Source organism: Calidris pugnax, unplaced genomic scaffold (genome assembly GCF_001431845.1).
Source record: "Calidris pugnax isolate Ruff unplaced genomic scaffold, ASM143184v1 scaffold34, whole genome shotgun sequence".
Taxonomy (NCBI): Eukaryota; Metazoa; Chordata; class Aves; order Charadriiformes; family Scolopacidae; genus Calidris; species Calidris pugnax.
Window position 1 is genome coordinate 2,215,985 of NW_015090771.1, and position 26,833 is coordinate 2,242,817.

The 26,833-nt window shown below is 41.6% G+C and overlaps 1 protein-coding gene across 4 annotated transcripts in view; it reads right to left on the minus strand.

The window, feature by feature from the left end:
* The window catches only part of EMCN (endomucin), a 94,194-nt gene that overhangs the window by 45,090 nt on the left and 22,271 nt on the right, over positions 1-26,833 (minus strand). For 3 of the 4 annotated variants that reach the window (XM_014941330.1, XM_014941321.1, XM_014941317.1), the window contains exons 2-4: positions 9,618-9,680; positions 6,939-7,040; positions 6,398-6,514 (exon numbers count right to left, since the gene is read on the minus strand). In XM_014941330.1, the coding sequence (XP_014796816.1) occupies positions 6,398-6,514; positions 6,939-7,040; positions 9,618-9,680 (282 nt within the window). Of the gene's footprint in view, positions 1-6,265; positions 6,321-6,397; positions 6,515-6,938; positions 7,041-9,617; positions 9,681-26,833 lie in introns of all 4 variants that reach the window. The other variant, XM_014941338.1, reaches the window with a different exon arrangement.

The following is a 26,833-nucleotide window of genomic DNA, read 5'->3' on the forward strand; positions in this document are numbered from 1 at the left end:
GTCTGAAAAAATTAAAGTGTCTTATTTCTGCTTTCCCAGAGTCAATAGAGGATCAAGGCCATCTGTGTCACAAGATTTGCAGCCTAGGGTGAGTCCAAGCTGGTGATGCAGGGCATGGCCTGAGCCTGTGGAACTGAAGGTCACCGAATGACAAAGAATTTCAGCTGTTCCAGCACAGCTGGTAATTCCTATGTCTATGCTCAAACTTCAGTGTAACAACAGGCAAGACAGTGCCTACTGAATAAAACATAGGGGTGGCCAAGAGTAACCTTATACTTCCTTTCTGATATAAATCAGAGAGGCGACTGAGCTGTAAACCGCTTTCAGTGCCTCTTCATATGAATTTCAAACACCTGAACTAAAACAACTTTAAGACAAGTTAGTCAAACGAGTGCAACATCATGCACTTGCAACATGTCAACGTTGAGGAATGCTTCATCACACGCTTTATTCAAAACTTTGATTACCAGTTTGGCCCCTCAAAGAACCCTTTTCTCAGGAAAAACACCCCAACACCCACAGCTCCCTACCCAAAGCTCTGCCACCACACACCTTTAACTTGGACCTTCCTTTCCCCTTTTGTTTATTAAATGCAATACCTCAGAGAGGCAACCTGCAAATAAATCAATGAGCTAAAAAAGAGTGAGCTGAAGTCACTGGAGTCTGGGGATTCATGCAACTTTGGGAAGTGAGAGGGGGTGGATGGCCAGGGATGATATTATTGAAGATTGAGGCATGGAAGAAAATCAAACTGAAAACTGTACTAAACAAGCTTAAAAGCCTAAAATTTTCGCTGGAATTCTAGTGGATGAGAAGCATAATTTCACTGTGAGCTACCTGCAGAAACCTCAGCATTTTACTCTTTCAATATGCAAGCTTAATCTGCAGTAGAGATGAGTGCAAAAAGCCCCTCTACATCATTTTTTACTATGGTATAATGCAAGGATCTGAGAACTTTAATCATTCCTGCATTCTCACCATAGAAGCTCTGAATGAAGCTTTAAAAGCTCACCTTTTCCACTTTTGGTTCTTACTTTGGATGTTTCAGACTCAAATTTTAAATGTCGAATTTCAATCTGAGATCAATTAAAAAGAAAAAGTAGAAACCCCAAAGAACCTACTTCTCTCTTGAAGACACACGGGCTTTTAACAATAACAGCAACCATCTTGTGTCTCCCTTATCATAAGTTGGTAAAAGCTTGCAAGGAAGAATGGAAAGTAAGGCAGAATAACAGTGAGCTTTCATGTGCAGAGACATTTGAACACAAACACGCTTTGTGGATGCTGCAAAACAATCAGGTGTGTGGGAGAGAGGAGGAGGGAGGCAGCCAGTTGCCTTGTAACCCCGCGGAGAGCTAGCCTGGATGAGATTCTTCCTGCGACTCAGGGGTAGCACCAGGTATGACTCATGCCTTTACCTACGCCTTGGTGCGAAGCTTATTGCATTTATTTCAGCAGACTGCAAAACAGACTCCCCCTCTCCTGGTGTCAAGGGGTGAAGTACACGTGCTACGGTGCAAAAGTCTGTGTGCCAGTTGTTACCACTTCCAAGACAAAAAACGCAACCTGGCGGGGAAGATTCACTTAATTCCACTGTAAGATTAAATCCTAGCAACCCAATTCTCTGCTGACTTGTGGCTTTGAAGCGGCTTTTAAGCAGCATCCAAGGCTTATGCCTAATACACAGCATAGGCTCTTACCATCAACACATTCAGCAGCTCGAATAGCTTCTGTGCCAGAAGCCTATGGGAACAGAAGCATCCATACCCAGCCACTGCTCACGTACACAACGGCAGCGCTGACAGCACGCTACGCCTGCTAGAAATCTGCCTTTTTGGTAAACCACATAACTCGTATCTATGCAAGCTTTAATTTGATCTCAACGGGAGGAGACGGCGCGAGTCCTCACTGCGGTGCCCGTGCTCTGCGCGGGCACACGGTGACTCAGTCCTGCCGTCCCCACCGACACATCGCTGCAGTAATTCATCACGCTTCGGCTCAGCCAGCTGCTGCAAACAATTCTGCCTGCCTGGCAGGGGGAGGCCTGGGCTTGCCGAAAAGCAGCACCGCAGAGAAGGGCGGCTGCTGCTGCAAAAGCAACTCCTCATCATCGGCTGGTGGGTTCACTGTCAACAGCTGATTATGAATAAAAATGGTAAAGCAGCAAAGATTGTAAAATAGCTGTCCTAACGGGGCTGATTGCTGCAGCGGCGTAACTCCCTGGTAGCGATGCAGCTCTCCCTGCTGATATTTTGATAAGATAAATGACAGCGTGTTAACACGTATTTGTCAAAGGGATAATCAACAACAGGGAACCTGAAGCTGCTCTGCAAAGCTGCTATCTGAGCCTCAGGTACTTCCTTACTCTTTGTGCTCTGAAAGCTCTTCATTTTCTTTAACCAGCTGAAATCTGACACATGTCCTCACTTGATCTTAGCATGATTTTCTACTTAACCTACGTGTAATCCACATGTATTTTGGCGTTTCCCAACAGTACTTTAAATTTTCTCTACAGCAGTCTGTTACCTAACTAGCTTAGACATCATAAGATGCTTGAAATAAACAGCAAATACTCTACATATACTCTATGCAGTGCAACGAGTATAGACATCTGTTTGCATGTTAACACTGTACTTCTCCAATCAATAAATCAAGGAAACACATTTACAGGGCAGAAGGAACTACACCCAAACCCTGCCAAAGCAACAGCAAAAGGGTTTTGTATGATCGAAGACTAAACCTTCACCCTTGAGTTCATACTTTAGTAAAAACACACATTTAGGCCTCACCCCTGTAATCAATAGCCTGAGAAACCATTTGCATTAACGAATGCATTCATGAAAACTTTGAAAGATCCCAGAGTAGCAGAACCAATGCAACTTCACACCCGTTCAGAGGAATGGAAATTGGCTAGGGAGGTAACCAAGCAGATCTCAGTTTTAATGTTTACACCCATAGCTGATTGCATTTGCTGTCTGCCAGCTTTACATATTCTGTTAAGCAAAAAACCCCAAGTATTTCAAAATATATGCTTTAAAACATCTCTCTGCCTAACGTGTCTTAGCAGCCAACTATACTCAGTGTTTATCTATAGCATGTGGCAATGACCTGAGGACTATTGGGCAATCCATGTTATCATTACTTTCTTCAGGTAATTTGACTGAAGTATAGCTTCCTTCTTAATTACCAGTAGTTTGATAAAAAGAGAAAGAGTATGTCCTTCATTCTTTCATTTTCTCACTTTTTAGTATTTAATATTCCATTGCACCATGATGTATCATCATCCAGGAGAGTGGCATGAGATAAATTAGAATAACAACAACCAAAAAATCCACTCTTACTTGTAATTTAATACCTTGAGCACTGAACTTGCATAAGATGCTTGCTCTGTATCCAAGGGAGGGAGAATATAATTTTTTGTTGCATTTCATTTCATATTCTCTTTGATAATTCTAGGTGTCCCAGGATATGAAATCCTGATTGCAGACGCAACTTCCTGTACTGTGGCACCATATAAATCCTTGTTTTGGAACCTGGACTGCACAAGTGAGGTCACTCTTTTGCCTAAACGTGAGATACTGGATTTGACCCCTTACATTAATAAGCAAGAAGGTTAAGGAGACAAGTCTAATTACTGGCTTCCAGTATAATAAGCAGGGCAGAAGGGCAAAGAGGGAGAGATTGTACTTATGGCCTGCAGAGGAAAAGAATTCTGAAGACTTTAAAAAAAAAAAAAAAAGAAAAAAGACAAAGTAGTTTGCATGATTTCACAGCATGTGGAGCACTGGGGGCTTTTCCTGAATTTATAATAAAAGGTGACAGCAGCCACAGAAATTGCAGTGGAGACAGGAAGCCCTGTCAAATCTCTGCTGTGTGAATGTGATCATTCACTGAAGCTTTTAGCAGGGGTTGAAGCAAAGAAAGCGATGGCCTCCATTACAAAACAACAGAGGCAGCTGCTTTTTATTAAAAATCTGATGTAGTATAGGTAAAATTTCAAGTGTCATAAAGGTACTGACAATTTCTGCCTCCATCCCATACAGCCAGCCAAAAAAGGGGAGAAGTGAGTGCTAGTGAAAGAGTAGAGAACTTTCATCTCCTGTCCATTTTGAGAGCAGAAGTCCTGCTATGCCTGTGCTCTCTTCAGGGAGTCTGACTCCCCCAGCCCTGTGCTGCTGCTGGGGATGCCAACGGGGGGCTGGTAGGGTGCCGTGGAGCAAACAGCACCTCATCGTGCCAACGCCTGGGGTGGAAACAGAAACAGTGGTTGAGAGGTCTGTGGGTTTTCTGTAAAGGCTGGCCACACGTCTGCACAGCCCTTCTGCCCTGTCCCAAAGCCACCACTTTCTGTCCCATCCCACCCCTTTGTGCTGAAGCCAAGGCTATGAGTTTCTTGAAAGGTAGACCAGAATTTTGTCTTTAAAAAAACCACTTAAATTGGTTTTCAAATACAGTTTTTCCAAATACTATTTAGCATTGGAAGAAAATACAAAGTTTTTAATGCAGGACACTTCCCAATATCTTCTTTACTTTTACTGCTTAAAAGGGAAGAGATAGGCAGGGAAGCCCTGTTTTTAGGTTAATTTCTCAACCATTTTTACCACAAGTTTTGGGGTATATTTTTAGCTTAAATGAGGATTTTTAAACACAAATCACAACCCAAGCCACTAAGGACTGAGCTCCAGCTGATGGAAAGAGAACACAGCAGGAATAGAAAGGAGGCACGTTGGTGCAAAATTCACGCTCAGGCCCATCGTACCTCTGGCACCATCGTACATCCAGCACTAGTTTTAGTTTTTCAGGGCATCAGTGCAGAGCGGAGGCCGAAGCTAAGCTGCACTGGCACATATGCCTTTCTTCATTAGCTTTCCTTTCCCTGCTGGGAGCTCTACCTGTCACCAATGTTTAGTTCCAGGTGCCTGTGCTGCTCCGGTACCCGCAAGCCAGGAACCTTTGCCAAACCAAAAGGACTAGAAATCACTTCCATGATGTGATGCACCATGCCACGGGCTGCGGACAGGCCCACAGGGTCAGAATTGCAAGCTTGAAAAGATTCTTTGTGGCCTTCAGTATCACTTCAGCAGCTTGAGCATCAGCCATACTGTATCCTGTGACTCACTGATACTGGCATTTAGAAGCCAAGCCAAAACACAAAAGACTTCGGGCTGACAATCAGGCTACTCCCTACACCAAGCACAGCAGGAAAGCTGCATCAGTAGAAAATATAACCACTAAGTGAAAGGGTAAGTGCTCTCCAGGCAGCTTAGCCTGGAGAGGCTTGGGCCCACGAGGGGCAGCTTTAAAGGAAGATTCAGAGAAAGTACACAGACTGTTTCATAGGAGTCCCTTTTTATGCAAGGGAACCAAGGGAAGAGAAGTCAAATTCTAATCGTTTGTCATAGTTCAGTATGGTGTAAATAGCAACTCAGAGAACACTGGTATGCCACCGACTGCTGAGTTAAATATCTAGAGTATTTATTTTTAATTTTTTGAATCAATTAAGTATGAAAAACGGAATATTTCAAAGCTCCAGTTCAGCAAAAGACTTGACCAAACATCTACAGTGCAGTTCATGGCCATAAAAGGGAGACTGAATTTCATGTTAAGTTTACTGAACACCTTTTAGATGCTATTATACTTCTTCAAATTAATCCAACTACTTGTTGGACATGTGGGATTTTTTTTAAATTGCCTTTTCTAGAATCCAATCTGATATACTGGGCCAACAGACATTATTCTGAAGATTTATGGGGAACAAAAGTATTTCCTAAGATTGATGCAGGGTAATTAGTACCACCTCTCTGCTTTCAGTTCTGTGACTCATAATAATATAGAACATAATTAACTACAGCATTGTAACATATATAAAATAAAAAACAAAGGGGGCTGTTCTGACACCACTCTGATCACAAAGAATCATTTATTTTTCATGAAATACTTATTAAAAAAAGCAAACACAGAAGAAAATAAAAAATGAAACCCCTTCCAAGTATATCTCTCTCAGTTACAGGGAGATTCAAATCCTGTATAATGGCTTCAGATCACCTCCACTACAAATTAAGAGTATAATATTATTTGTGTAAGATTTTAGGGCAAGATTCATTAAAGATAAATTTAATATGGTAGGATGAATAGCTCTACTTCCCCAAACCTCCAAATCCGTAACCCAAAGTACTCTTTTTGATCTCTTTATATTGCTCCATACTGTTTTACGGAAATATAGCATATAATAAATCAGAAATCTCTCAATGCAATTATCACTTACTGTTTGTTGTGTTCCCACTTTCATCTGCTGCTGCAGTGGTCACTGTTACTGGTGGTTTTTATTGCTCCATACTGTTTTACAGAAATATAGCATACAATAAATCAGAAATCTCTCAACGCAATTATCACTTACTGTTTGTTGTGTTCCCACTTTTATCTGCTGCTGCTGCAGTGGTCACTGTTACTGGTGGCTGTGGTGTTGTACCTTGTGTTATTTGTTGAGTAGTACTAGGTGTAGGAGACGTAGACTCTAATAAAGGAACGACATTCAAATTACTTCCTCAATTTTGTATGCACACCTATGCACACACACAAAGCACACCTATTGCCCTGCTTGCAGCCTGGTTTTAAATTATCAAAAGAATATTTCATTCAAATTATAGACCAACGGGGACAGGGCTCCCTTTGCTGCAGAGAAAGCCAGCCCCTGTCTCATAGGTGGGTCACCCCACTGATAACAAGCCTGTGATAACACAGTGACAATGACAAAGCCTGGCTTAGAGCTGCCTTAAGACCCACCAGGAGGAAGCTCCTGTGCACACCGTCAAGAATGTCTTTCACCAAAGAGTTTGCTTCGGTAAACCAAATTTCCAAGCCAAGAAGCACTCCAGCTTAATTTCCTGAATGACCACTGGAACAGCATCAGCAATTAGCTGGAAGGAACTTTCACTTACTGTTTGTGATGGACTCATGTGTAGTTCTGATTGCAGCTGTTGTCAGCACTGACGCTTGCAATGTTGTTGCTTGTAAAGTTGATGGGTTTACAGCTTCCGTTACTGCAAGAAAGGCATTCACATCTTTATTATTTTATCATGCCTAAATAAACAACACACACCTTTAGCTGCCTTCTTGCACAAAGGCAGTGGATTTCTGTTTAAAGCCTGGCCCTTACAGAGCTTTCTTGCCCACGCATTTTTAAAAAGGATTCAAAGTGCTTATGGTTGGTATCAGAGGGAAGATTTATCCTGTGGACAATCCACAAGTTGTCAGCTGAAAGTTATCTTTAAGCTGTATCTTCCAGCCGTCCCCTAAGGAAGAGGCATATGCTCTTTGGGAGTTATACAGAGGTGCCTGGCATGACTGCCAGTGGAAGAGGTGAGGGAAGGGAAAGGAACCTGGAGCAGATGGATGGACAGGTCCACTGTGATGCTGGACTGGACTGCTAACTAGCACTGGGCTGCATACCTGTTTCATAGGAGAAGGGGTGTAAATGTAAATTCCCCAGAAAGAAATGTGAGTGACACACAGGAAAACAGCTTATATATTACAGGTAAAGAACGGAAGGGGAAGAGACTCCAGTAGTCTGTGCAATTTTTTCCCCTTTTCTCTGCTGTCCATCTCAAGCCCCAGTGGAGTCTTCTTCCCTGGCTAGCTATCCCAGACCATCTTCCTCTGTACCCAGATTTCCAGGGGAAAAAAAGAGCACCTGGCAGGCCTTCCTCCGAGATGTGCAGCAAAGCTTAGGACATAATGGATGAGATGAATAAGTGATATTCCCCAAGATGAACTTGGTACCCTTTGTAAGGTGGCTCCTCATAGTTCTCTTCTCCAGAGGGGTGAGATTTGGAGGCTGAAGGGAGGGGAAAGGGCTCCCTTGGGCAGCAGGGATCACTTCCAGCTGCTGCTGGAACACAAAGAGGTGAGTAGAGTTGCCCAAACCAGGTTTAAATCAGCTTGTCTTGCTGTGCATGGATAGCATACTGCAGGGTCCTATGTGGCCCTGGCACATGACTGGCCAATGCTGCTGAGGGATCTGGCATAGGAAAAAAGCTACCTAATCATTTTAAGAGCCCAGTTTTCAATTCTGTAATCCTATACAAACAGAAAGTGCTACTGTCAACTACAGAGGCCCATTTCAGTCCCTGACAATAACCTGACATGTCCTACTACATCTTCTAGCACTTCTCCTGGATGGGAAACATAACAGAATAGGAACAAATCATGACATGACATATCATTTTCCCTGATATTACTTGAGTACTTCTAAATGCAATGTTCACACCAGAACTTCCAAAATATACTCTCATCCTCTGCTCTCAGTTTGCTTGCTGTTCACCTGGAATAACAGTGCCTCAAAGAATGGACCTCCATGGGAGCTTGCTCCACACCCACAAAGTGCTTTAATCTCATAGTGGGCTTCTGGTGCTTTTCTCATAGGCATAAATAATAATACTGCTTTCTCTTCTGTGACAAAAAGCGGCAAGAGAAATTCAGTGAAGCATTTGAAGAGCTCATTCACTGTGAGGTGTTGAGTTTTTAATAAATGTCTCTGAAACAAACACGAACATCAGGGTTTTTGAAACATAAAAGAACTGCAACACAATTTGAAAGGGACTGATCCTTCTGCTGTAATAAACATAACACATGCATATTTCACCTAGCTGTGTCTTATTTACCTCCATTACTAGCACTTCAAGTCTATACATCATTATAATTTCAGTGCTTTGAGCTCCAAAACAGACTCATTAATATCTCTAGTCATCAAAAAACTATAATCCTGTGTCCAAGTTTTCTTCTGTCACCACTTATTAAATGCAGCAGTCTTCAATACTCAAAATAAAAGAGGAGTTGATATTTATCTCACATGAATGAAATATGGGCAATATTGATTTTTCATAACTACAAAGATACAAAATAAAGATAACTGAATGCGTCAGTTGAAGATGTAAGCCAGAATTATAGACTTTTTTCATAGTTTTAGGACTTCAACTTTGATCTAGTAAAACCAATCACAAACAGAAAGAGAATGCAGCTTTTGAAATGGAAGGCACTGGTGCCACCCCCTTATGCCCAAAAGTGAATCACGACATCAACAGTTTCAAGAAGTTACCAGTAGCATTTTTGCAAATGACAGCTTTATGCACATGTATTCTTGCCTGTTAACTGAGGCCCCACTTTGGCATATCTTGTGAAATACTTTACTGTTAAAGTCCATGTCCTCTTCTGTCACTCTACACCCATCAAATCAGCTACTCTCTGCTGCATAATCCCTTAACTGATGCTGTTTCCCAAATTATCCTCAATCTGATGATCTCTTGAACTGTGTCTTAGCTAATTTTTGAATATCTGATCCCACTTGAACCACTCTTTGAGAGCACAGGAACTCACAAGATTTCAGCCTTTTTCACCTGAAACAAAAAATGCACCCTGCTCAAATTAACCTTCTTCTTACTAAGATCCCTCAATCCTTTTTTCTCATCAGACTTTTATATGAGGGCCAGAGAAATATTTTGCTCTACATTCACCTAACGTGAAATAATTCACCTAATTTCTCCCAGAAGTTGGAAAAGCTGAAAGCTAAAAAGGCAATGGGAGCTTCAGAATATTAGATAACAGTAAATTTAAACTCTTACCAGATTTTGATGTTGATGCAGAAACAGTGGCTGCAGCAACAGTAGTCCCTGGAACGGCATCGTCTGAAATAAACACAGAAAGAATCCTGTTACTTTAGCCATCTTCCGATCTATTTAGCACTACACAGGCATACAAGAGAGCAGCAAAGACCTCCCTGAAAAATATAGTTCAGAAGCTTATTAGCAGAAGCAACCAAATCATACAACTCTGCTAGCAACCTCTTCAAGCTGTATCCTTAATCAGCCCTCACTGCTGTAATGGGGACCACCGGCTACCGCCTCCCCCCTTGGACTGTGAGTTGTTTTCCAACAGGTATTAGTGTCTCCAAGACTAGTTTGGGAAAAAAACCTGGAGCAATTAGAGGTTTTTCGCTAGTTCCTCCTCTCCTTCAGTACAACCACAGTTGCTCTGGGTGTTCAGGGTGATGGGATTAACTAAAATACCTGGCTGCAGGAGTAAGCACCCATTCTCCTGCCTTGGAGGAATAAAATTGTACTAGCTCCCCAGCTAGTATAAGCACTTCAGGAGGGGTTTTCAGCATCACCCTGACCCCTATATGTGAGGGGAAGAGGAGAATTCACAGACTGTGGCTTAGGAAGCACCAAGTTGAGCAATGACTGACTCCCCCCCCCCGCCCTCAAGGCAGTGCTCCAACTGTTGGGAGTTTACTACAGTAAATGATGCCAGTCTTAAAAATCCTAGGTCAAGTTATTAGGTGAAAGTCTCCAATATTACAAAATAAACAAACCAGCCAAAAAAACCAAACCCAAAACAACCCACAAAAACAGAAGCAAAATAATTTCTATATCTTCTGGCTGTGCTGAAAAGTAATAACAGCATAACTCAACTAGAGTTTTGGCTTCAAATAAAATTTTCAGTCTTATTTCTCGTGTGTTCATATTTTTCTACCAAAAGAAGTTAAGGGGATGATGAAGAGGGTGAAAAAGTACATTGAATCAGAAACAGTGGCATTTCACAACCGTTTTACACCATTGTGAGAAAAGGACGGGTACATTTGGGGAGGAAGAGATCCTCTCTGCGACAGAACGGGAGAGCAAAATGGCACAGAATAATCCCCCAGTACTTCCAGCTTTGGAGCATGACATCCTGTCACGCTGCATTAGCATGCTGTAACACAGACATCGCAAAACTGAGTCAGGACAGCATGTCACCATTCTTGTGTGACTCCATTCGCGGAAATATCTGCTGGCATTCTCTCTTTTTTTGGCTACAGGGCAGAACAGTCAGCTTTGTTCCCCTTTGCTCAGCGTGCTGCGCTCCGATTAACATTTCACGAGCGCTACCCGAGGCCTGCCAGAGTCACAGATCTAACGTGGAAAAAAAAATAAAATACATAATACAATTGCAGGAGCTTTGCAGGGACATATTAAGGCCCAGTCAGATGAGCCCTTACAACTGCTCTTCAAGCAGTGTAAGGTGTTACCAAGCCCTCTTGGCACCTGTGCTATTTTAATGGGCCTTTCCAGTGAGGCCCACTGTCTTGGGCACCTCATCCAAGCCCGCCTTCACAATGCCTCCGTCACAGCATGTGCTGGCCCAGTTTGGCATAGCTATATCCCATACCAAATCAAATCAGCTCCCTACAGGCTTGCTGCTGCCCCAGTCTTACTCCCCAGGACACCTCAACACAGTCAGGCCACGCACAGCCCTTTGCCACATGCATTTAAAATAGCGTTTTTCCTGCCGTTTAGTTACCCAGTCAGAATAGCGCTTCATAACCCACACTTGAAATACTTTGAAAACAAATTTCATCTAAATAGGCCAAAAAGCAAGCTTGTTTCCCTAAACAACGAGCATTTTTCCATCTTTTCATTCTCATTACGAGCTGCTGACAAAGCTCCTGTAAATCCTCGCGCCACGAGGCCACAGCACTAAAGCAGAATGTTTTTCCAACAGTGCCTACATTTCATATGGTTTGTTAGAACATCTCTCAGTAACTACCATGTCTGTAACACCAGCTAAATGCACTAGATGGCCAATTAGCTCATTCCCTAACTTTTCCTTTAGCTCAACATGACTTTGTGGAAAGCCCACCGCAATACTTAGATCATGCATCCTTTAAAGGCGTTCCATTTAATAACCATGTTGAAAGGCGAGATTTCCTCAAAACTAAAAAAATTCGGAATTGAAGTCACAGTTTTGTTATGATTCACAATTTGCTGATTTTATCACAGGCTAGATATAAACAAAGGTAAATTTGATTAGCAGAGTACAATAAAGTGGAGTTTTATGAATCAATTGTTTTCTTAAAATGGTGGATAATTAAGTATACTTTAAAACCAAGTTGAAAGCAACATGCAAAAATGCCTAAAACTAGCCAGGATTTCAGGGGAAATTGGTTGATTAAAAGAAGCGATAGAACTTGTGGCTTATTATGCTCTTATTTGCAATGTTAAGTTGTGACTAAGGAGAATCCTATGGGGGATAAAAGCAAGAGATCAAAAATGATTGAGAAAAGAACTTTGGCACATTAGAAACTGTTGCTAGACAAAGAGAGACACGGAAAGATTATTTTTTCTGCTCATGCCAGGTTGGTTGCAGCCTCAGATGACGGACAACCAATTAAGTTACAATTGAATGTTTTTCAGCAAATTTAGACACAGTGACCGCTTCGATATGAGAGCATCTCGATGTACTTTGATGTGGGAGTAGCCAAAATCTATTCAGCAACTGCTCCCACACACAAACCTCTCCCATTTGCTGTGCTCCCTGGCAATAAACTCAGCCAAAAGAGCGTAGGTGACCTGGGATGTAGCACTCTTGCGTTTGGAGAACACACACAGAGCTAAAAGCTGCTCAGATGTGACACAGGGCTGAATAAAGGGATGGCGATGGTGGTAAGATTCAAAAAGAAAAAAAAAAGTTTAAAATTAGATAAGAAGGCGAGAAGAAATCACAACTGGGAGAAAGATAACAGGGCAGGAAGAAGATGAGAAGGGAAGGGCAGGAAGGCCCAGAGACAGTAAGACAATAAGGGTGGCAGGGAAAAATAAGAAGGAATTTAGAGCTCAAAAAATATTTGACCAATGGCCACAAGACCAAAATGAATAAAGAGAAACTGTTGGGCTTTTTGGTTTTGGTTGGTTTGTTTGGTTTTTTTTTTTGGTTTTTTTTTTTGGTTTTTTTTTTTGGTTTTTTTTTTTGGTTTTTTTTTTTGGTTTTTTTTTTTGGTTTTTTTTTTTGGTTTTTTTTTTTGGTTTTTTTTTTTGGTTTTTTTTTTTGGTTTTTTTTTTTGGTTTTTTTTTTTGGTTTTTTTTTTTGGTTTTTTTTTTTGGTTTTTTTTTTTCCTTTCATGTTCATAGAATTTCCATTTATTGTCATTTCTGGCTTGGATTTACACTGTACATTTGTTCTAAAATGAAAGCAACGGTGAAATCAAAATCTGATCTTCAGATATGATTTTGAAATGAACAAACTGAAACACTGAGCTTCCTTTTTTTAAAAAAAATTCAAAAGGAGTCCCTGAATTCAGCCAGGGCTGACCAACAGCCACAGCTGTCCTCAAACTGCAGCTTTTGATGTAGGCTTCAGTCTCCAAGGTCTGAGCTTGGAGCTCGCATAATTTCTTTCCTCTGTCTCGCTCATTATTTTTACCTTTAAACTGGGAAGACCAAGATAAGCAAGTTTTGACCTTGTGTTAATTAGGTGCCTGTCACTGCTATAATCAAGAGAGAGAAAAAGCAGACACGACTGCATGATATTACATCAGTAATTCTGTTTATACACTACAGGATACTACAGGACACAAACCACTAAGTTTAAAACACCACATGAAACAGCTCACACAAAAGCAAATGCCAAAAAGTCAAAACAAAACCATTTTTAAAGATTAATAGACTGTTCAAAATATATACTGATGATATTCATTACATGAATTACTGAATTTAAATGCAGTCTGTTTTGTCATCGATATCTGATTTTAAAAAGAAGTTATTTTTATGGAAAACAGCCTGTTTGACATTTTTTCACTTGACCTTGCACTAGGTAGGCAGGAGTACATGTTCAGATTAAAATCCCCCCATCCAGATGAGGCCAGAACTGAAGTATTTGGTCCAGCTTTGGAAGGGTGTTGAGAAGGTTGTGGATGCCTGGAGTGAGGCTTAATGGAGAACCTTAAAAATCATCAGGAGTCCAGAAAAAAAATAACCTCTAAGAAGGATTGCAAAAATTGCATTTGTTAAGTCCAGGAAGGGAAAGATTAACAGAAGCCATGACAGCAGCACTCAAGTAGGTGAGGAGCTGCAACAAAGATAAAGGAATAAAGTTCTCATTACATCCACTGAGGATGAAACTAGAAATAATGGATAAGGGAAATTTGCACAAGAAACTTTGCAGGTTTTTCAACGCCGGTGTCAAGCTGATGGCATAACAGCCAGATGCTGGTCTTTTAACAATTTTCTTGATGAAGATGCAAGATAACCCCACTCAAAAACCAGATCAATACCCAACAGGTTGCAGCTGGGAGCAATTACTAAAGAGGTGTCCTGAGAAAACCTGTACACATTAATACCCTGCTTCAAGGCTATAAAGCAGAATCTACAGATGGCACCGTGTTTTTTGTTTTGTTTTTTTTTTTTTAATTGTATATTATGTTATTTTATGTTTGTTTGTGTGACCCTGGGCCTTTGCAATTAAACACAAGTCATGGGGAAGTCAAAGTTGCTTTCTTACTTTCTGTCTTTCCACACCATAAGAAAGAACTAGTGATCTTTTTCCAGGAAGCAAATGATAATTCTGCCAGCCCCCACGACCACGATAAAGTCTCCTGTAACAGCTGCTCCACCAGCATCCGTGGGAAGACTGTACACTTCATGTGGCATTTTGTCCTTTCTGGAGAAAGTTATAGATGTCCTTGTGAGAAAAGCTGGCTCTGATATTCTCGGAGGTCCCAATAAATAGCTGCTGCGTGACAATGTACACAACCTGTTTACTCTTACCTTGGAGCTCTGTTGTCTATTATGTTTTCTCTTTCATTTTCATTTATTGTTGCTTCATCTCTTCATTCTCTCAGCTGATCTTTCCCCAGGCCCAGTGTAGTTCTCACAATTCTCTTATTTCTGTTTTTACTCCTCACCTATCTTTCTTTTCTGGTTCATGATGTTCTACCCTAAACCTTGAAATAAATTTCTTTCTTCTTTTGCAATGCATTTTTGTGTAAAGGGTCTAGCATCCTCCAAAGGAAAAAAAAAAAAAAAAAAAAGGTTTACCTTGATGAGTAGTTAGTCTCCTATCAACCAGCCATTGCACAAACACCATGCCCATGCACAGAGAGCAAAAACAAGTTTTGGACACTGCTCAAGCCCTATTCAAGCCCTCCAAACAGAACTCAAGTGCACCTCAATACATTAATTTAGGGATCAAACTTAAGGTTTAACTCCTGATGCAGAAATATGCCTTCTACATGGGCCTTCTACCTGGTGAGGTTTAGTATTTAGGTGCTTTCTGGCTTTGCTTCTCACTAATGTTTTGTGGAGGCGCAGGTTGTGCTTCTCCTCCAGCTGAGGGGAAGAAGGCAGAGTGCTATAAGCAGTGGTTGGAAACACCAGGTCCAGTTTCCTGCAGAGCTTCAGGATAATATTCTGCCAAGACACATATAAAGTAGCTTTAAAGTAACTGCCACCAATGCTTACGGCTGGTTCGTAACAATATGGTGCTGGACTATGCAGAACAATGCAGTTTAATTAGTTTAGATCGAGTTTCTGGAACTTAATCATCTGCCTCATTCAGATCAGCTTGGGTATTTCTATGTATTTTGCCACATAGACACTCCCTGTGTCCCATTTTCCAATTGATAACAGAGGAATAACAGTATGTTCTTATTTTCTAGAGGACTAGAAAAAAACTGCAACCCAGAAAGGCACCACATTCTAGCATTTATAGAGTTATGCATGAAACAGAGATTCGCAGGTCAAGATCTCAACTGCATCTTCAGATTTTATTATTTGGATCTTCCATATGGGTACAAGCCACAACGTTTGCATTTGCAACTGATCTCAGCTTTCTCAACATTTTGCTTTGGAGCATGTGTTCAGTGCAGAATCAACCCTTCTGAAAATACTGCAGAAAGCTGTAACGTAGGACAGAGCAAGGAACAGGAATAATTTTAGATAACTGTTGCTATTTCAGCCCTCCCTCTGCATTTCTGTAGTTCATTTTATTTCCACTAGATACAGCTTTTTCTTCCCTGCATTCTAAGTGCACAAATAAGAGCTACCTAATACCAACTGAAACACGTTGCCAGGAAATCTGCCAGGTTTAAGCCAGGCATGTTTCTAAGAGCAGAAGGGTGCATCTACAGTATTTTGATAAATCTTAAGGACAGTCATCCCTGTAGTACTTTCATCTGGGGTATTTTGTTAAGACTGAAATTGTGACATCAAACAACAGTGTTGAATTGTGATCATAGGTTAGTTGCTGGTTGGCTAAAAATGACTAACCCATACTATGCAAACTATTTGGAAAATCAGCAAGCACTGCAAAAAATCTTAGAGGAAGCATACATGCCTCCAGATTGCAAAAACTTCCATTTGGAATGTACTGCTAGAAGAGACTTAAGTGCCATTTTAATATTATTGCTCAAAACCATGAAACCATCAATTCCTTTCTTCCTATTCAAAACTTCTAAGATCACAAATAAAAAAAATAATTATGAATTTAACATTCAAGAATTAAATAATAATAAAATAAAATATTACAACCCTACAGATGTTGCGTTCTAAAAGAATTAATTTGATAGAAGCAATAGTCTTTCAAGTACATTTAATCCTAAAGGACTCAAACTTTAAATCTTTCCTCTGTAGTCATATTAGCTAGATTTTAAGTGGGAATAGACGTTCTGATGTAATCCAGAGAATGGCTGGAGCTGATAACAATGTGTGGTAAAGGATATTAAATTAAACAAAGCTATTTGCAAACTTCATTAATTTGAAGAAAGCTCAAAGAAAAATACACAAACTTCACATCTTCATATTCCTTCAGTATGCTAAAGCAATACACAAGGCATGTCATGCCTCACACTTACACTCAGATGCATTTTTAATAATATCTGCACACAACTATTCTCACTGTGATAGCACTTGGTGTAAGGAAAGCTGTGTCCCTAATACCAGTCCCATGGTGGCTCACCGCCACTGCAATATCATCACAAGTATGAATTGCAAAGTGTTTTTCCAGCCTGGTCTCACAATGCTTTTGCACTTCTGCAAATGCTCTTAACACAGCCTCCTGAAATACAAGCCATTTTCCTCTTCAGGATTTTCTTTCTTGTGAATATCTGACAGCAGCAACTATAAGGACAACGTGGACCCTGAACAAAAGTACACCAGTCATGTTTAAGGTGAACCCCTGTGAGATGCAGTGAGATACTACAGACCATGCTAAAAACCATAAGGCAGGGAGAGAGAGCATGTTCTTTGGTGCCTGACGCCAACCAGCTGGAAGCCTGTGACTCCCGCTGCCTAGGGAGGTGGGAAACCACCTCCCGTTTGCCAAGCTGTTACTTTCCTTTCAGTCACGCCTCTGAAAACATACTATACAAATCCTACATGTTGAGATCTTATATTTAAGTTCAACTTTCTACTTCTCCGGTGTTGCTCCTGGTCCTGCTTTGCAGGCTGGTGTAACGCCACAGAGATTACCTGCTGCAAAACAGTGGGAAGAAACACAGGCAGGAGCATGGGGGAAGACACCAAGGCAGGAAGGAGAAGCTCCTGGGCACAGAAGGGCACAGCACCAGTCTTGGAGAAAGCAAAAGCACGTGAAAACAGGAGAGAGAGGAAGATGTCAGGGAAGGGACAGCATAAATGCAGAGCCCCATAGCTGGAAAGGGACACAGTGACAGGGCTGCTCCTGCATGGCCTGGGAACGAAGAGTAGCAACTGGGGCAATGTGGGACTTGGGCTCTGCAGAGGGAACTTGGGCTGGAGGCACCCAGCAGCAAGAGCTGAGGAGAGGAAGGAAAGGGAGGGAGCTGCCGTAATTTCTCCGGCAGGGAAGAGGGAGAAGGCAGGAAACGCAGCTTTGGTGCCAGCCCTGCCCCAGCGCTCCTCCTGCTTGCCCAGGCGTGTGGCTAACATGACCCAACACCAAGGGCCAGCAGACAGCTGCTGGGGATTACTAATTCCCCCGGGCAAACAGCGCCGTTTCCACAAAACCTGCTCAGAGCACCCAGCAAACAGCCACCGCACCAAGAAGGACTGAAAAAGCAGCTGCGGAGGAGCAGCCTCAGCTCACACGGCTGTAGGTTCTTGAGGGCTCCCCCTCGATGGGAACAGCATTGAGAAGGGTTGGACCAGCGACTCCGTGTTTTATTGAGTACTAAAACCAACCCAAGCACACCATGCTTTGCCTCTCTGCACGTGTGGACGCAGAAATCAGGGAACTTACCAGCCAGTTTCACAGTTTCTTTTATCGACTCAGAAGAAATGCAAACTCCCTATCAAGGGCTTTTAATCACAAGCTCTCTCAGTGCACTTTTTGATCTTATGTGAAGTTTGGTGCATATCTTTATTACTGTGTCCTACAGAGGGATGAGCACATTTTTTGCACTCCATAAAATAATAAATGTGCTCAGCATGCTCATCAGCACTCCAGCCTGCCTTGGACAAAGGCTCCGAGTTCTGTGCTTCTCTTTATTTAAACCTGTTAAATCTATTTAATAGGTTTTAATTAAACCCTTTAAAGCTATTTAAATCACCAGATTGTCACCCTTTGATGGTGATATATTTGTCTGTCCATGTGTAAGATAAAAGGTAGGAGTTACTAAGGGGTATTTTATAGTATGAAAACTAAACTGCCACCCCCCCTTGTGTTAGTCATGCTAAATCAATTTGAAAATGTCTTTAATGGGTGCAGTTTTATATAGAAAGAGATTTTTACATATTGTGCATTGCTGAGTAGAACATGAAGAAGAAGAAAGAAAGGAGAGCCCCTTCCCCTGCAACAGGAAAGAACAGGAGCGTTGGTGTAAGTCACCCCCACCCAGAAAACTGAGTAGAATCATGAAGAAGAAAGAAAGGAGAGCCCCTTCCCCTGCAACAGGCTGAGTAGAACATGAAGAAGAAGAAAGAAAGGAGAGCCCCTTCCCCTGCAACAGGAAAGAACAGGAGCGTTGGTGTAAGTCACCCCCACCCAGAAAGCCGAGAGAAAACTATGTCCTTCTCTGGATAATGCTTACAATGCTTTTTCCTTACCATGCTATTTGCAAGCCTATTTTTGTTTCCCAGGAAAGAGTGTGTTTGGGTAGGGCAGATATGAAACGGCCAGAGGGGAAGCTGAGCCCAGGTCAATCGGTAGCTCTTCTTTGCAACGCGCTGCGGCAGTTAGTAAAATCATAGTTCTGCTCTATGTTTGTGATCCAAATGCATCTGCAGCAATATGACTAATTGTATAATTCAGGAAAGGGTCACTGCAGTGACTGCTATGATATATTTATTTTTAGCACATCCTGGATCAGCCTAGACACCCATTTCAGCCACACCCGCCCATGCCACACTGTTCCTGACAAAGCTCTGAAAGCCTCTGGAGCATCAAAAACCTGTTCCCAGCAGAAAAATTCTGTGGAAGCACTGTGAACTGCTTCTATAATTAATGTAATTCCATGCTCAATGGGTCCCTCTTCATCTTTTCCACATTGCCTACAGAACAAAGGTTAAATGGCACAAAATATCCCAAAGGGAAAGCCCAAAATTGGCTTTGCAAGCCCAAATCTGTGCTTCTCTTTATTTAAACCTGTTAAATCTATTTAATAGGTTTTAATTAAACCCTTTAAAGCTATTTAAATCACCAGATTGTCACCCTTTGATGGTGATATATTTGTCTGTCCATGTGTAAGATAAAAGGTAGGAGTTACTAAGGGGTATTTTATAGTATGAAAACTAAACTGCCACCCCCCCTTGTGTTAGTCATGCTAAATCAATTTGAAAATGTCTTTAATGGGTGCAGTTTTATATAGAAAGAGATTTTTACATATTGTGCATTGCTGAGTAGAACATGAAGAAGAAGAAAGAAAGGAGAGCCCCTTCCCCTGCAACAGGAAAGAACAGGAGCATTGGTGTAAGTCACCCCCACCCAGAAAGCCGAGAGAAAACTATGTCCTTCTCTGGATAATGCTTACAATGCTTTTTCCTTACCATGCTATTTGCAAGCCTATTTTTGTTTCCCAGGAAAGAGTGTGTTTGGGTAGGGCAGATATGAAACGGCCAGAGGGGAAGCTGAGCCCAGGTCAATCGGTAGCTCTTCTTTGCAACGCGCTGCGGCAGTTAGTAAAATCATAGTTCTGCTCTATGTTTGTGATCCAAATGCATCTGCAGCAACATGACTAATTGTATAATTCAGGAAAGGGTCACTGCAGTGACTGCTATGATATATTTATTTTTAGCACATCCTGGATCAGCCTAGACACCCATTTCAGCCACACCCGCCCATGCCACACTGTTCCTGACAAAGCTCTGAAAGCCTCTGGAGCATCAAAAACCTGTTCCCAGCAGAAAAATTCTGTGGAAGCACTGTGAACTGCTTCTATAATTAATGTAATTCCATGCTCAATGGGTCCCTCTTCATCTTTTCCACATTGCCTACAGAACAAAGGTTAAATGGCACAAAATATCCCAAAGGGAAAGCCCAAAATTGGCTTTGCAAGCCCAAATGGAGTACAGTTTCATTTGAGATAGGTTATATGCAAAGATGAAGGATATACTTAGAAATACCTGATTTCTGTAACTGGCACATGTAGCTGATGAAGATCTCCTTGTCTGCAAGTATCTTGCAAAGCGGATTGGTAGAAATTCAAAATAACCTGAGTATTCAATCTGATACAATTGCTAAGCTCAGATGTGAAACTGAAATGCTTTTCTCACATGCTTCATGTTCAAAAGTAGGAATTAAAAAAGCAAAGCTGTTACTAGGAGAGCACTTAAAGCAGAGGGTCAGCACTGAAGACCTCAAACTATCAAAGAGCAGTGGAAACTGCTGTGATAACCCCACCAGCACCCACACTAATAACCATCTTCCTCGTGGAGCAGAAAGTGGACCCTACTCAGGATGCTCAGGCTTGTCCAAACTGTGGGTCTCAGTCAGTGCACTGGGAAGTCACAGTGAGCTGGGAGATGATCATCTTATGTTGGTGAACAGCTACAGACATGTATTTTTATTGGCAATTAGCATAATTTTATTCCCCATGACAATTACAACTATTGTGAATGAGTTGTTCCCTTCCTACTCAAAACCCTTCTGCTTTGGCCATTTCTTCCATACATGATCAATCTTCATTTTCCAGTTTTTGCCAGTTTTTGGAAATGCAAGGTGAATGCAATTAGGGAGGAAGCAGACAGTGCGCCACAAGAAAGTGTCACTAAGCCAATAAGATAAATTGTGCACTAGTTCCTCTGAATTCAACAGCATCCAGACGCACTAGCCACATGACACCATTAGCACAGGGAATGGCTTGCAAAGGGAAATGATGGATTCCTCTGAAGCCATTTGAACTAGACAGGATAAAATGTGCACAGACCCAAAAAACGGTCCTGCACTGGGAGATATTTTGCCTCTAATACCTGTGCTGTGTCCTACCCTTGCTGTCATCAGCACATCTTGGCAATTGGGTTGTTTGGTATAAATCTTTTAAGAAGTTCTTCCTCCTGTTACATATTAGAAACTACTCTAGTGAGTTGTTGCAAGTGAAGCCCAACAGTTTCATAAATACATTCGCTGCCTTCTGAACCACAGCAAACGTATTAATAAACTACTCCAGTAAGAAAAAAACCTTCCTAAAGATAACCTAAAGCTGCTCTACTGTAATAGCCTTTCTGGGCAGCCAGCTTTTGGATAATATCCAAGACCTGTATGTTTTGTGGCAAAGCAGGCTTTAAATTCCATAGGATGTCCAGAAAGCTCTGTAATTCAAAGAATTCAGTAGTTTTCAGAAAGAGATTTTAACGGTCTTGTGCAGAAATGAGTAACTGCAATTGAATTGCATGTTGACCCCAAACATTTATTTTGACATGCCACAGGCTTCGGCCTTTACGACCATCTGTAGGAATCAAGGGGAAATGAAGTTTGGACAACTTGGTAGGCGTTTCAGAGTGTCTGTAATTCCTGGGCAAAGAAAAAGCTCAAATTTTGGCTTTTGGGGACTTTGAATGGCAGTGGAAGCATTAGCCATGTATCATATCCAAAGTCACCCAAAAGTCATCTCTACTGGATGTGACATGGGGAATTTGGGGGTAAAAACATTTGAATTTCTCGTTTCTTGCCAGACCAATCCTCAACTTTTTGCCATTTCACCTAACAATGTTTGGTGATATTTTTACTTCCATAGCTCCTGAATGAGCTTGCAAACACTTGTGTTTACATCATCTATTATTGCGGTGATATATAACCCATGCTGAGACAAGAAGGGATAATTCATCCGTCAAAGAAAGATGATTTCAGAACTGTCCTTACACTGGATTACATAGCACCACATGCATTAACATTTAGAAGGTTATTAACAGTGTATTTCAAATAAAAGCCTAGACTCAATGTTTAGCGTGCAAAGAAGTGGGAAAACTAGTTAAAAAAATGAAGGAATATATGGGGCTCTTATTACTTAAAATAATTATCAGGCAATGAAAACACACCTCAACAAATAAGTAAGGTATTTTACAGAGGAAGATAATGTGAATCCTTGGCCAGGAAGGCAAGTAAATCTCTTGGCACTGTTTTCATCAGACTAACTACAACCTGAAGCTTTTGCCAGAGTTGTTGCATCAATAGCCAAACCTGTCAAGTCCAAATATGATATTAATCTCCTGCTAAAGATTATGAAAGAAGAAATCTGCAAGAAGCATAAACATCTCATTAATATAATCAGGGATTTAACTGATTTAACCCAAAGTTTTGATTATATCCACTCAAACCAAGTACCACACCGAGAAATCATGACATTAAGCCAAACTGAATGTGCTTTTTAGAACGATTACGTATCTTGTAGAAATCTTCAGGCACCAAGGCTGGTGTAGTGCTCCCATCCCGGGAAAATGCATAATTTCATTGGTGTGATAAGACAAGGCAGAAAGGCTACGGCAGATAAACGTGATGCAAAACTATGTGCCACTTGCTCTGTGGCTTCAGCTACCTGAGATGTGTTGCTATCTACAATATGCAGCTAACACCCAGGAGCATGTTAGTTCCTTTGGAAAAAAAAGAGATTAAAACTTGTAAAAATACTCCATTGATAAATTGGCTAGGATTCTCACCTGTACCAAAGTCAAGCAAGGATCCACTTTCCACATAGAAGCAGTCCGAATCCTTGCCCTGTTACTAGTTTGAAATGCAATTTTTGGAGCATTAGGTAGTCAGTCTGGCCTGAAAAGGGCCATTGTCTAGCCTGGCTGCTGAGAAAAAGAATCATAGAATGGTTAGAGTTGGAAGGGATCTTAAAGATCATAGAGTTCCAACCCCCCCACCCTGGGCAGGGACATCTCCCACCAGACCAGGTTGCTCAAAGCCCCATCCAGCCTGGCCTTGAACACCTCCAGGGATGGGGCAGCCAAAACTTCTTGTTGGACTCTATGATCTCGGAGGTCCCTTCCAACCACTAAGATTCTGTGATTCTGTGATTCTCTGGGCAACCTGTTTCCGAGTATCACCACTCTCAGAATAAATTCATTTGGAATTAATTTGGACCCCTCCAGACCAGCCTCTAGTACATGTGCATGTGGCATCAGAGGGCTTCTCACCCCCTTTCTACCTCTCCTGTTAAGGGACAATACCCCAGCAAATCAGACCTGATGAATTTTCTTCCCTTAGAGCCCTTATATCGGCAAGTGATCATTAGAGCACAGCTTTCTCACATGGGGAGGTGGGTTCAGGAGGCACAGTGTGGAGATAGCTTCGTCAACCTGTTTCCGAGTATCACCACTCTCAGAATAAATTCATTTGGAATTAATTTGGACCCCTCCAGACCAGCCTCTAGTACATGTGCATGTGGCATCAGAGGGCTTCTCACCCCCTTTCTACCTCTCCTGTTAAGGGACAATACCCCAGCAAATCAGACCTGATGAATTTTCTTCCCTTAGAGCCCTTATATCGGCAAGTGATCATTAGAGCACAGCTTTCTCACATGGGGAGGTGGGTTCAGGAGGCACAGTGTGGAGATAGCTTCGTATTAAATTGTGTCAAACCACTTCTCCTATTGCAGGTAGGTCTGGCTGATACGGAGTGCCGCTGTTAGGGCATCCAAGGATCCACTTTCACAAGATGAATGCCAAGGTATCACTACCTGATAGATCAGGTGCTGGGACAATAACAGTGGCTTGCATGGCAGGACGTGTTGCAACTCAGACTTTCAATTCCTCTGTTTAAATCTGGGACACGTATTTTTAGAGTGCTAGCTGAAACCAAAAGTAAATGTTTGTCTTCTAGGGGAGCCAGGTCTTTAATTGTTCACTTGTATTTGGAAATAACAGCTGCTACACACACAAATCCAACGTAGCCTGTTTACAGAATTGCAAAAGAAAACCATTAAAGCGTCTTCCTTGAGTTGTCTCAGCAAACAATACAAACAACCACCACCCACCACCCTTTCATGAAGAACACAAGTAAAAAGAATATGTTTCCCATGTGATGTTACTGTGCAGCCTTACTTATCTTTAGACTGTGACATTAGCCTGGCTACCAAATGGTACCAGTTAAAAACACTCCCCTCCCTAGGTTAAGAGTTTCTTAAAGATTATTTTATATTCCTATTTTTGTGGGTTTTTCACACAGGACTCAGATGTATAAACAAGCGGAGACCAAATTGAAGGTCCTTTCATATTTAGAAAAAAAAAACAAAAAAAAACCAACACAAACCCAAACCAAAACATAAGCCTCAGCAGATGTTTTTCCTAATTTATAAAGGAGTAAAGTTTAACATGAACTGTACGCTTTCATCCAGATAAAAGAGATGGCTAAATAAAAGAGAAAACATTCTGGTAAATGTTCAGAAGAGACAACCATTTGTTGGGCATGTTATATGCCATTATGTATTCTCAGTTTTGGAGCCGAATGCTGCAGGCAACTTGCCCTTCAAATTCAGTTTCTATGTATTTTGGCTGCAAATCATAATCTCCTTATCAAGCAGGTATCAAGCCATCTGCTTCTATCCTCAGTAAATGCAGTAAACTTGCATTTGGGTTTAGGGCTAGAAGAAGCAATCTTCTTCTGTCCAGTAATAAATACACCTTTAAAATCCACTAGGCAAAACTGGCCCACTGAGAAAGCTCTAATGAATGAAATGAGTCTGGCAGCAGGGAAAAAAAAAAAAGGCAGAAAGAATGAATGAAAAAGTCTGTACAGAAACAAAAACTCAATTAAAGGCTGTGGTAAGCTCCGGCACAACAATTTGATTTTTGAGAAAGTTAGTCTTGCAAACTGCTAGGAACAGTGGAAACATCCAAAACATTTTTTCCCCCAACAGTCTCAAGACATTCAAAGCTTGGGTTCAAGCAAGCTAAAGGTGTGAAAAAGCAGCTGGTTATCTAAAGCCTATTCACATTTCTCAAATTTTCAGAGATGAGACACCAACCTAACTGTGACAGTCTGTGCCTTGCTGGTCTCTCCCAGAGCACAGCCATGAATAATAGCCCAGCACGAGGGGACACCATCCTCAAAAGCTTTAACTATTTAAAATGGTTTAGTTAGTATTTAATTTTAAAAATGAATTTTTTAAAAGACGTGAAGGCTTATGAGCTGAGAGCAGAGAAGATGGAAAAGGAAAAGGCTATCCATCTCCTCTAGTTAACAGTGACAAGAGCAGAGTTCAAATGTATGTTGTCACTACAGGAGCCCTGTTTTAGTGGAACTTTTCTCAAGCTATCAGCCTGGGAGCCAGGACTAATCTACTGTGTTGTAGGGTTGGGATGATGTCCCAAGCTCCACAGCATCCCCTTAATGGGGAGGGGGGGTGAGAAGCACATAGCTTAGGGCTGATCCACAGTGGAATGGAACAGCTCCAGATTGCTTCGGTGGCCTTTGGGCCAGGTTCTCAACGCCAACATTTGCTCCTACCTTTCAAAAATGAAAAAGCATCTTTGTTTCTTTGTAGTGCCATCAGTTTTGACAAGAGCACTCTTGGAGAAAGGTACTGCTAGCTGTCAACAGGGGTCACTAATCAGACGTTAATATGTGCACCCACCATACCACTACAACACAAGGCAGTAAGTTCCAGCTCCCCCATTTGAGTGCATAACCTGAATGCATCCAGACTGATGCTGAGAGGAGCACAGACACCCTCTTTTCTGCTATTATTTCTGCAAGAAAGAAACCTAGGTGCCTGAGTGAGAAGGAGGGTGTGGTGTGCTACAAGCACTTTGTGGAGGACATCTGCTATGCTATGTAGCCATAGCCATGTTGTATTACAAAGCCAAGGCACAGGAAGATGTATCCTTTGAGCACTTAACATTATAAATACATGCCAATTCCTCTCCTCTCCTATTTTAGAAGAACAAACTTCACAGCACTTAACATTATAAATACACGGCAATTCCTCTCCTATTTTAGAAGAACAAACTTCACCTTTACACATTTAAAAAGTAATTACATCTTAATGCAGACTCGAGCATTTATACTTGATTACTGTCTTTTGGCAATATATTCTTTGACCCATCCCAGTGCTGTCTGTTGTTTAAAGCTGGAAATGCTACGAAACAACCCAGAAAGCATTGAAATATGTTTTGGACCAGGCGAGAACAAAGGGCAATATGCCAGGAGGACTGAACTCCTTGAGATGAACATGAAGGAACTCCTGCTTTAAGCATGTTATTTAGCTCTCGAAGATTTAAGAAAAGCCTCGAGAGAAGGGAGAAGTTGTCAGGAGCCTATTGGCCTCCATATCTGTACATAACTGAGCCTCTAGTAATTTTCTGACTGAGGGTAGATCCCATCAAAACATTAGGCACTTCTGAGGATGCAAGATCCCATGATGAATGAGAAATTTACCAAGAAAGCACAGCCAGCATACAGGCTGAAGGCAAGGCATGAAATTTGGAAGCCCCATAGGAGACTTAGTACGTTCTTGACTAACCACAATGAAAACATCCTTGTCCACTTCTGCATGATTTACAAAAGATACAAAGACAAGCAGCTTGTGTGTATTATGTGAAGAGGCTGCCAGCCCACACGTTACTTGTCTTGGTAAGCTTTGAAGACAAACTACCCCAAAACCTGGAGGAGG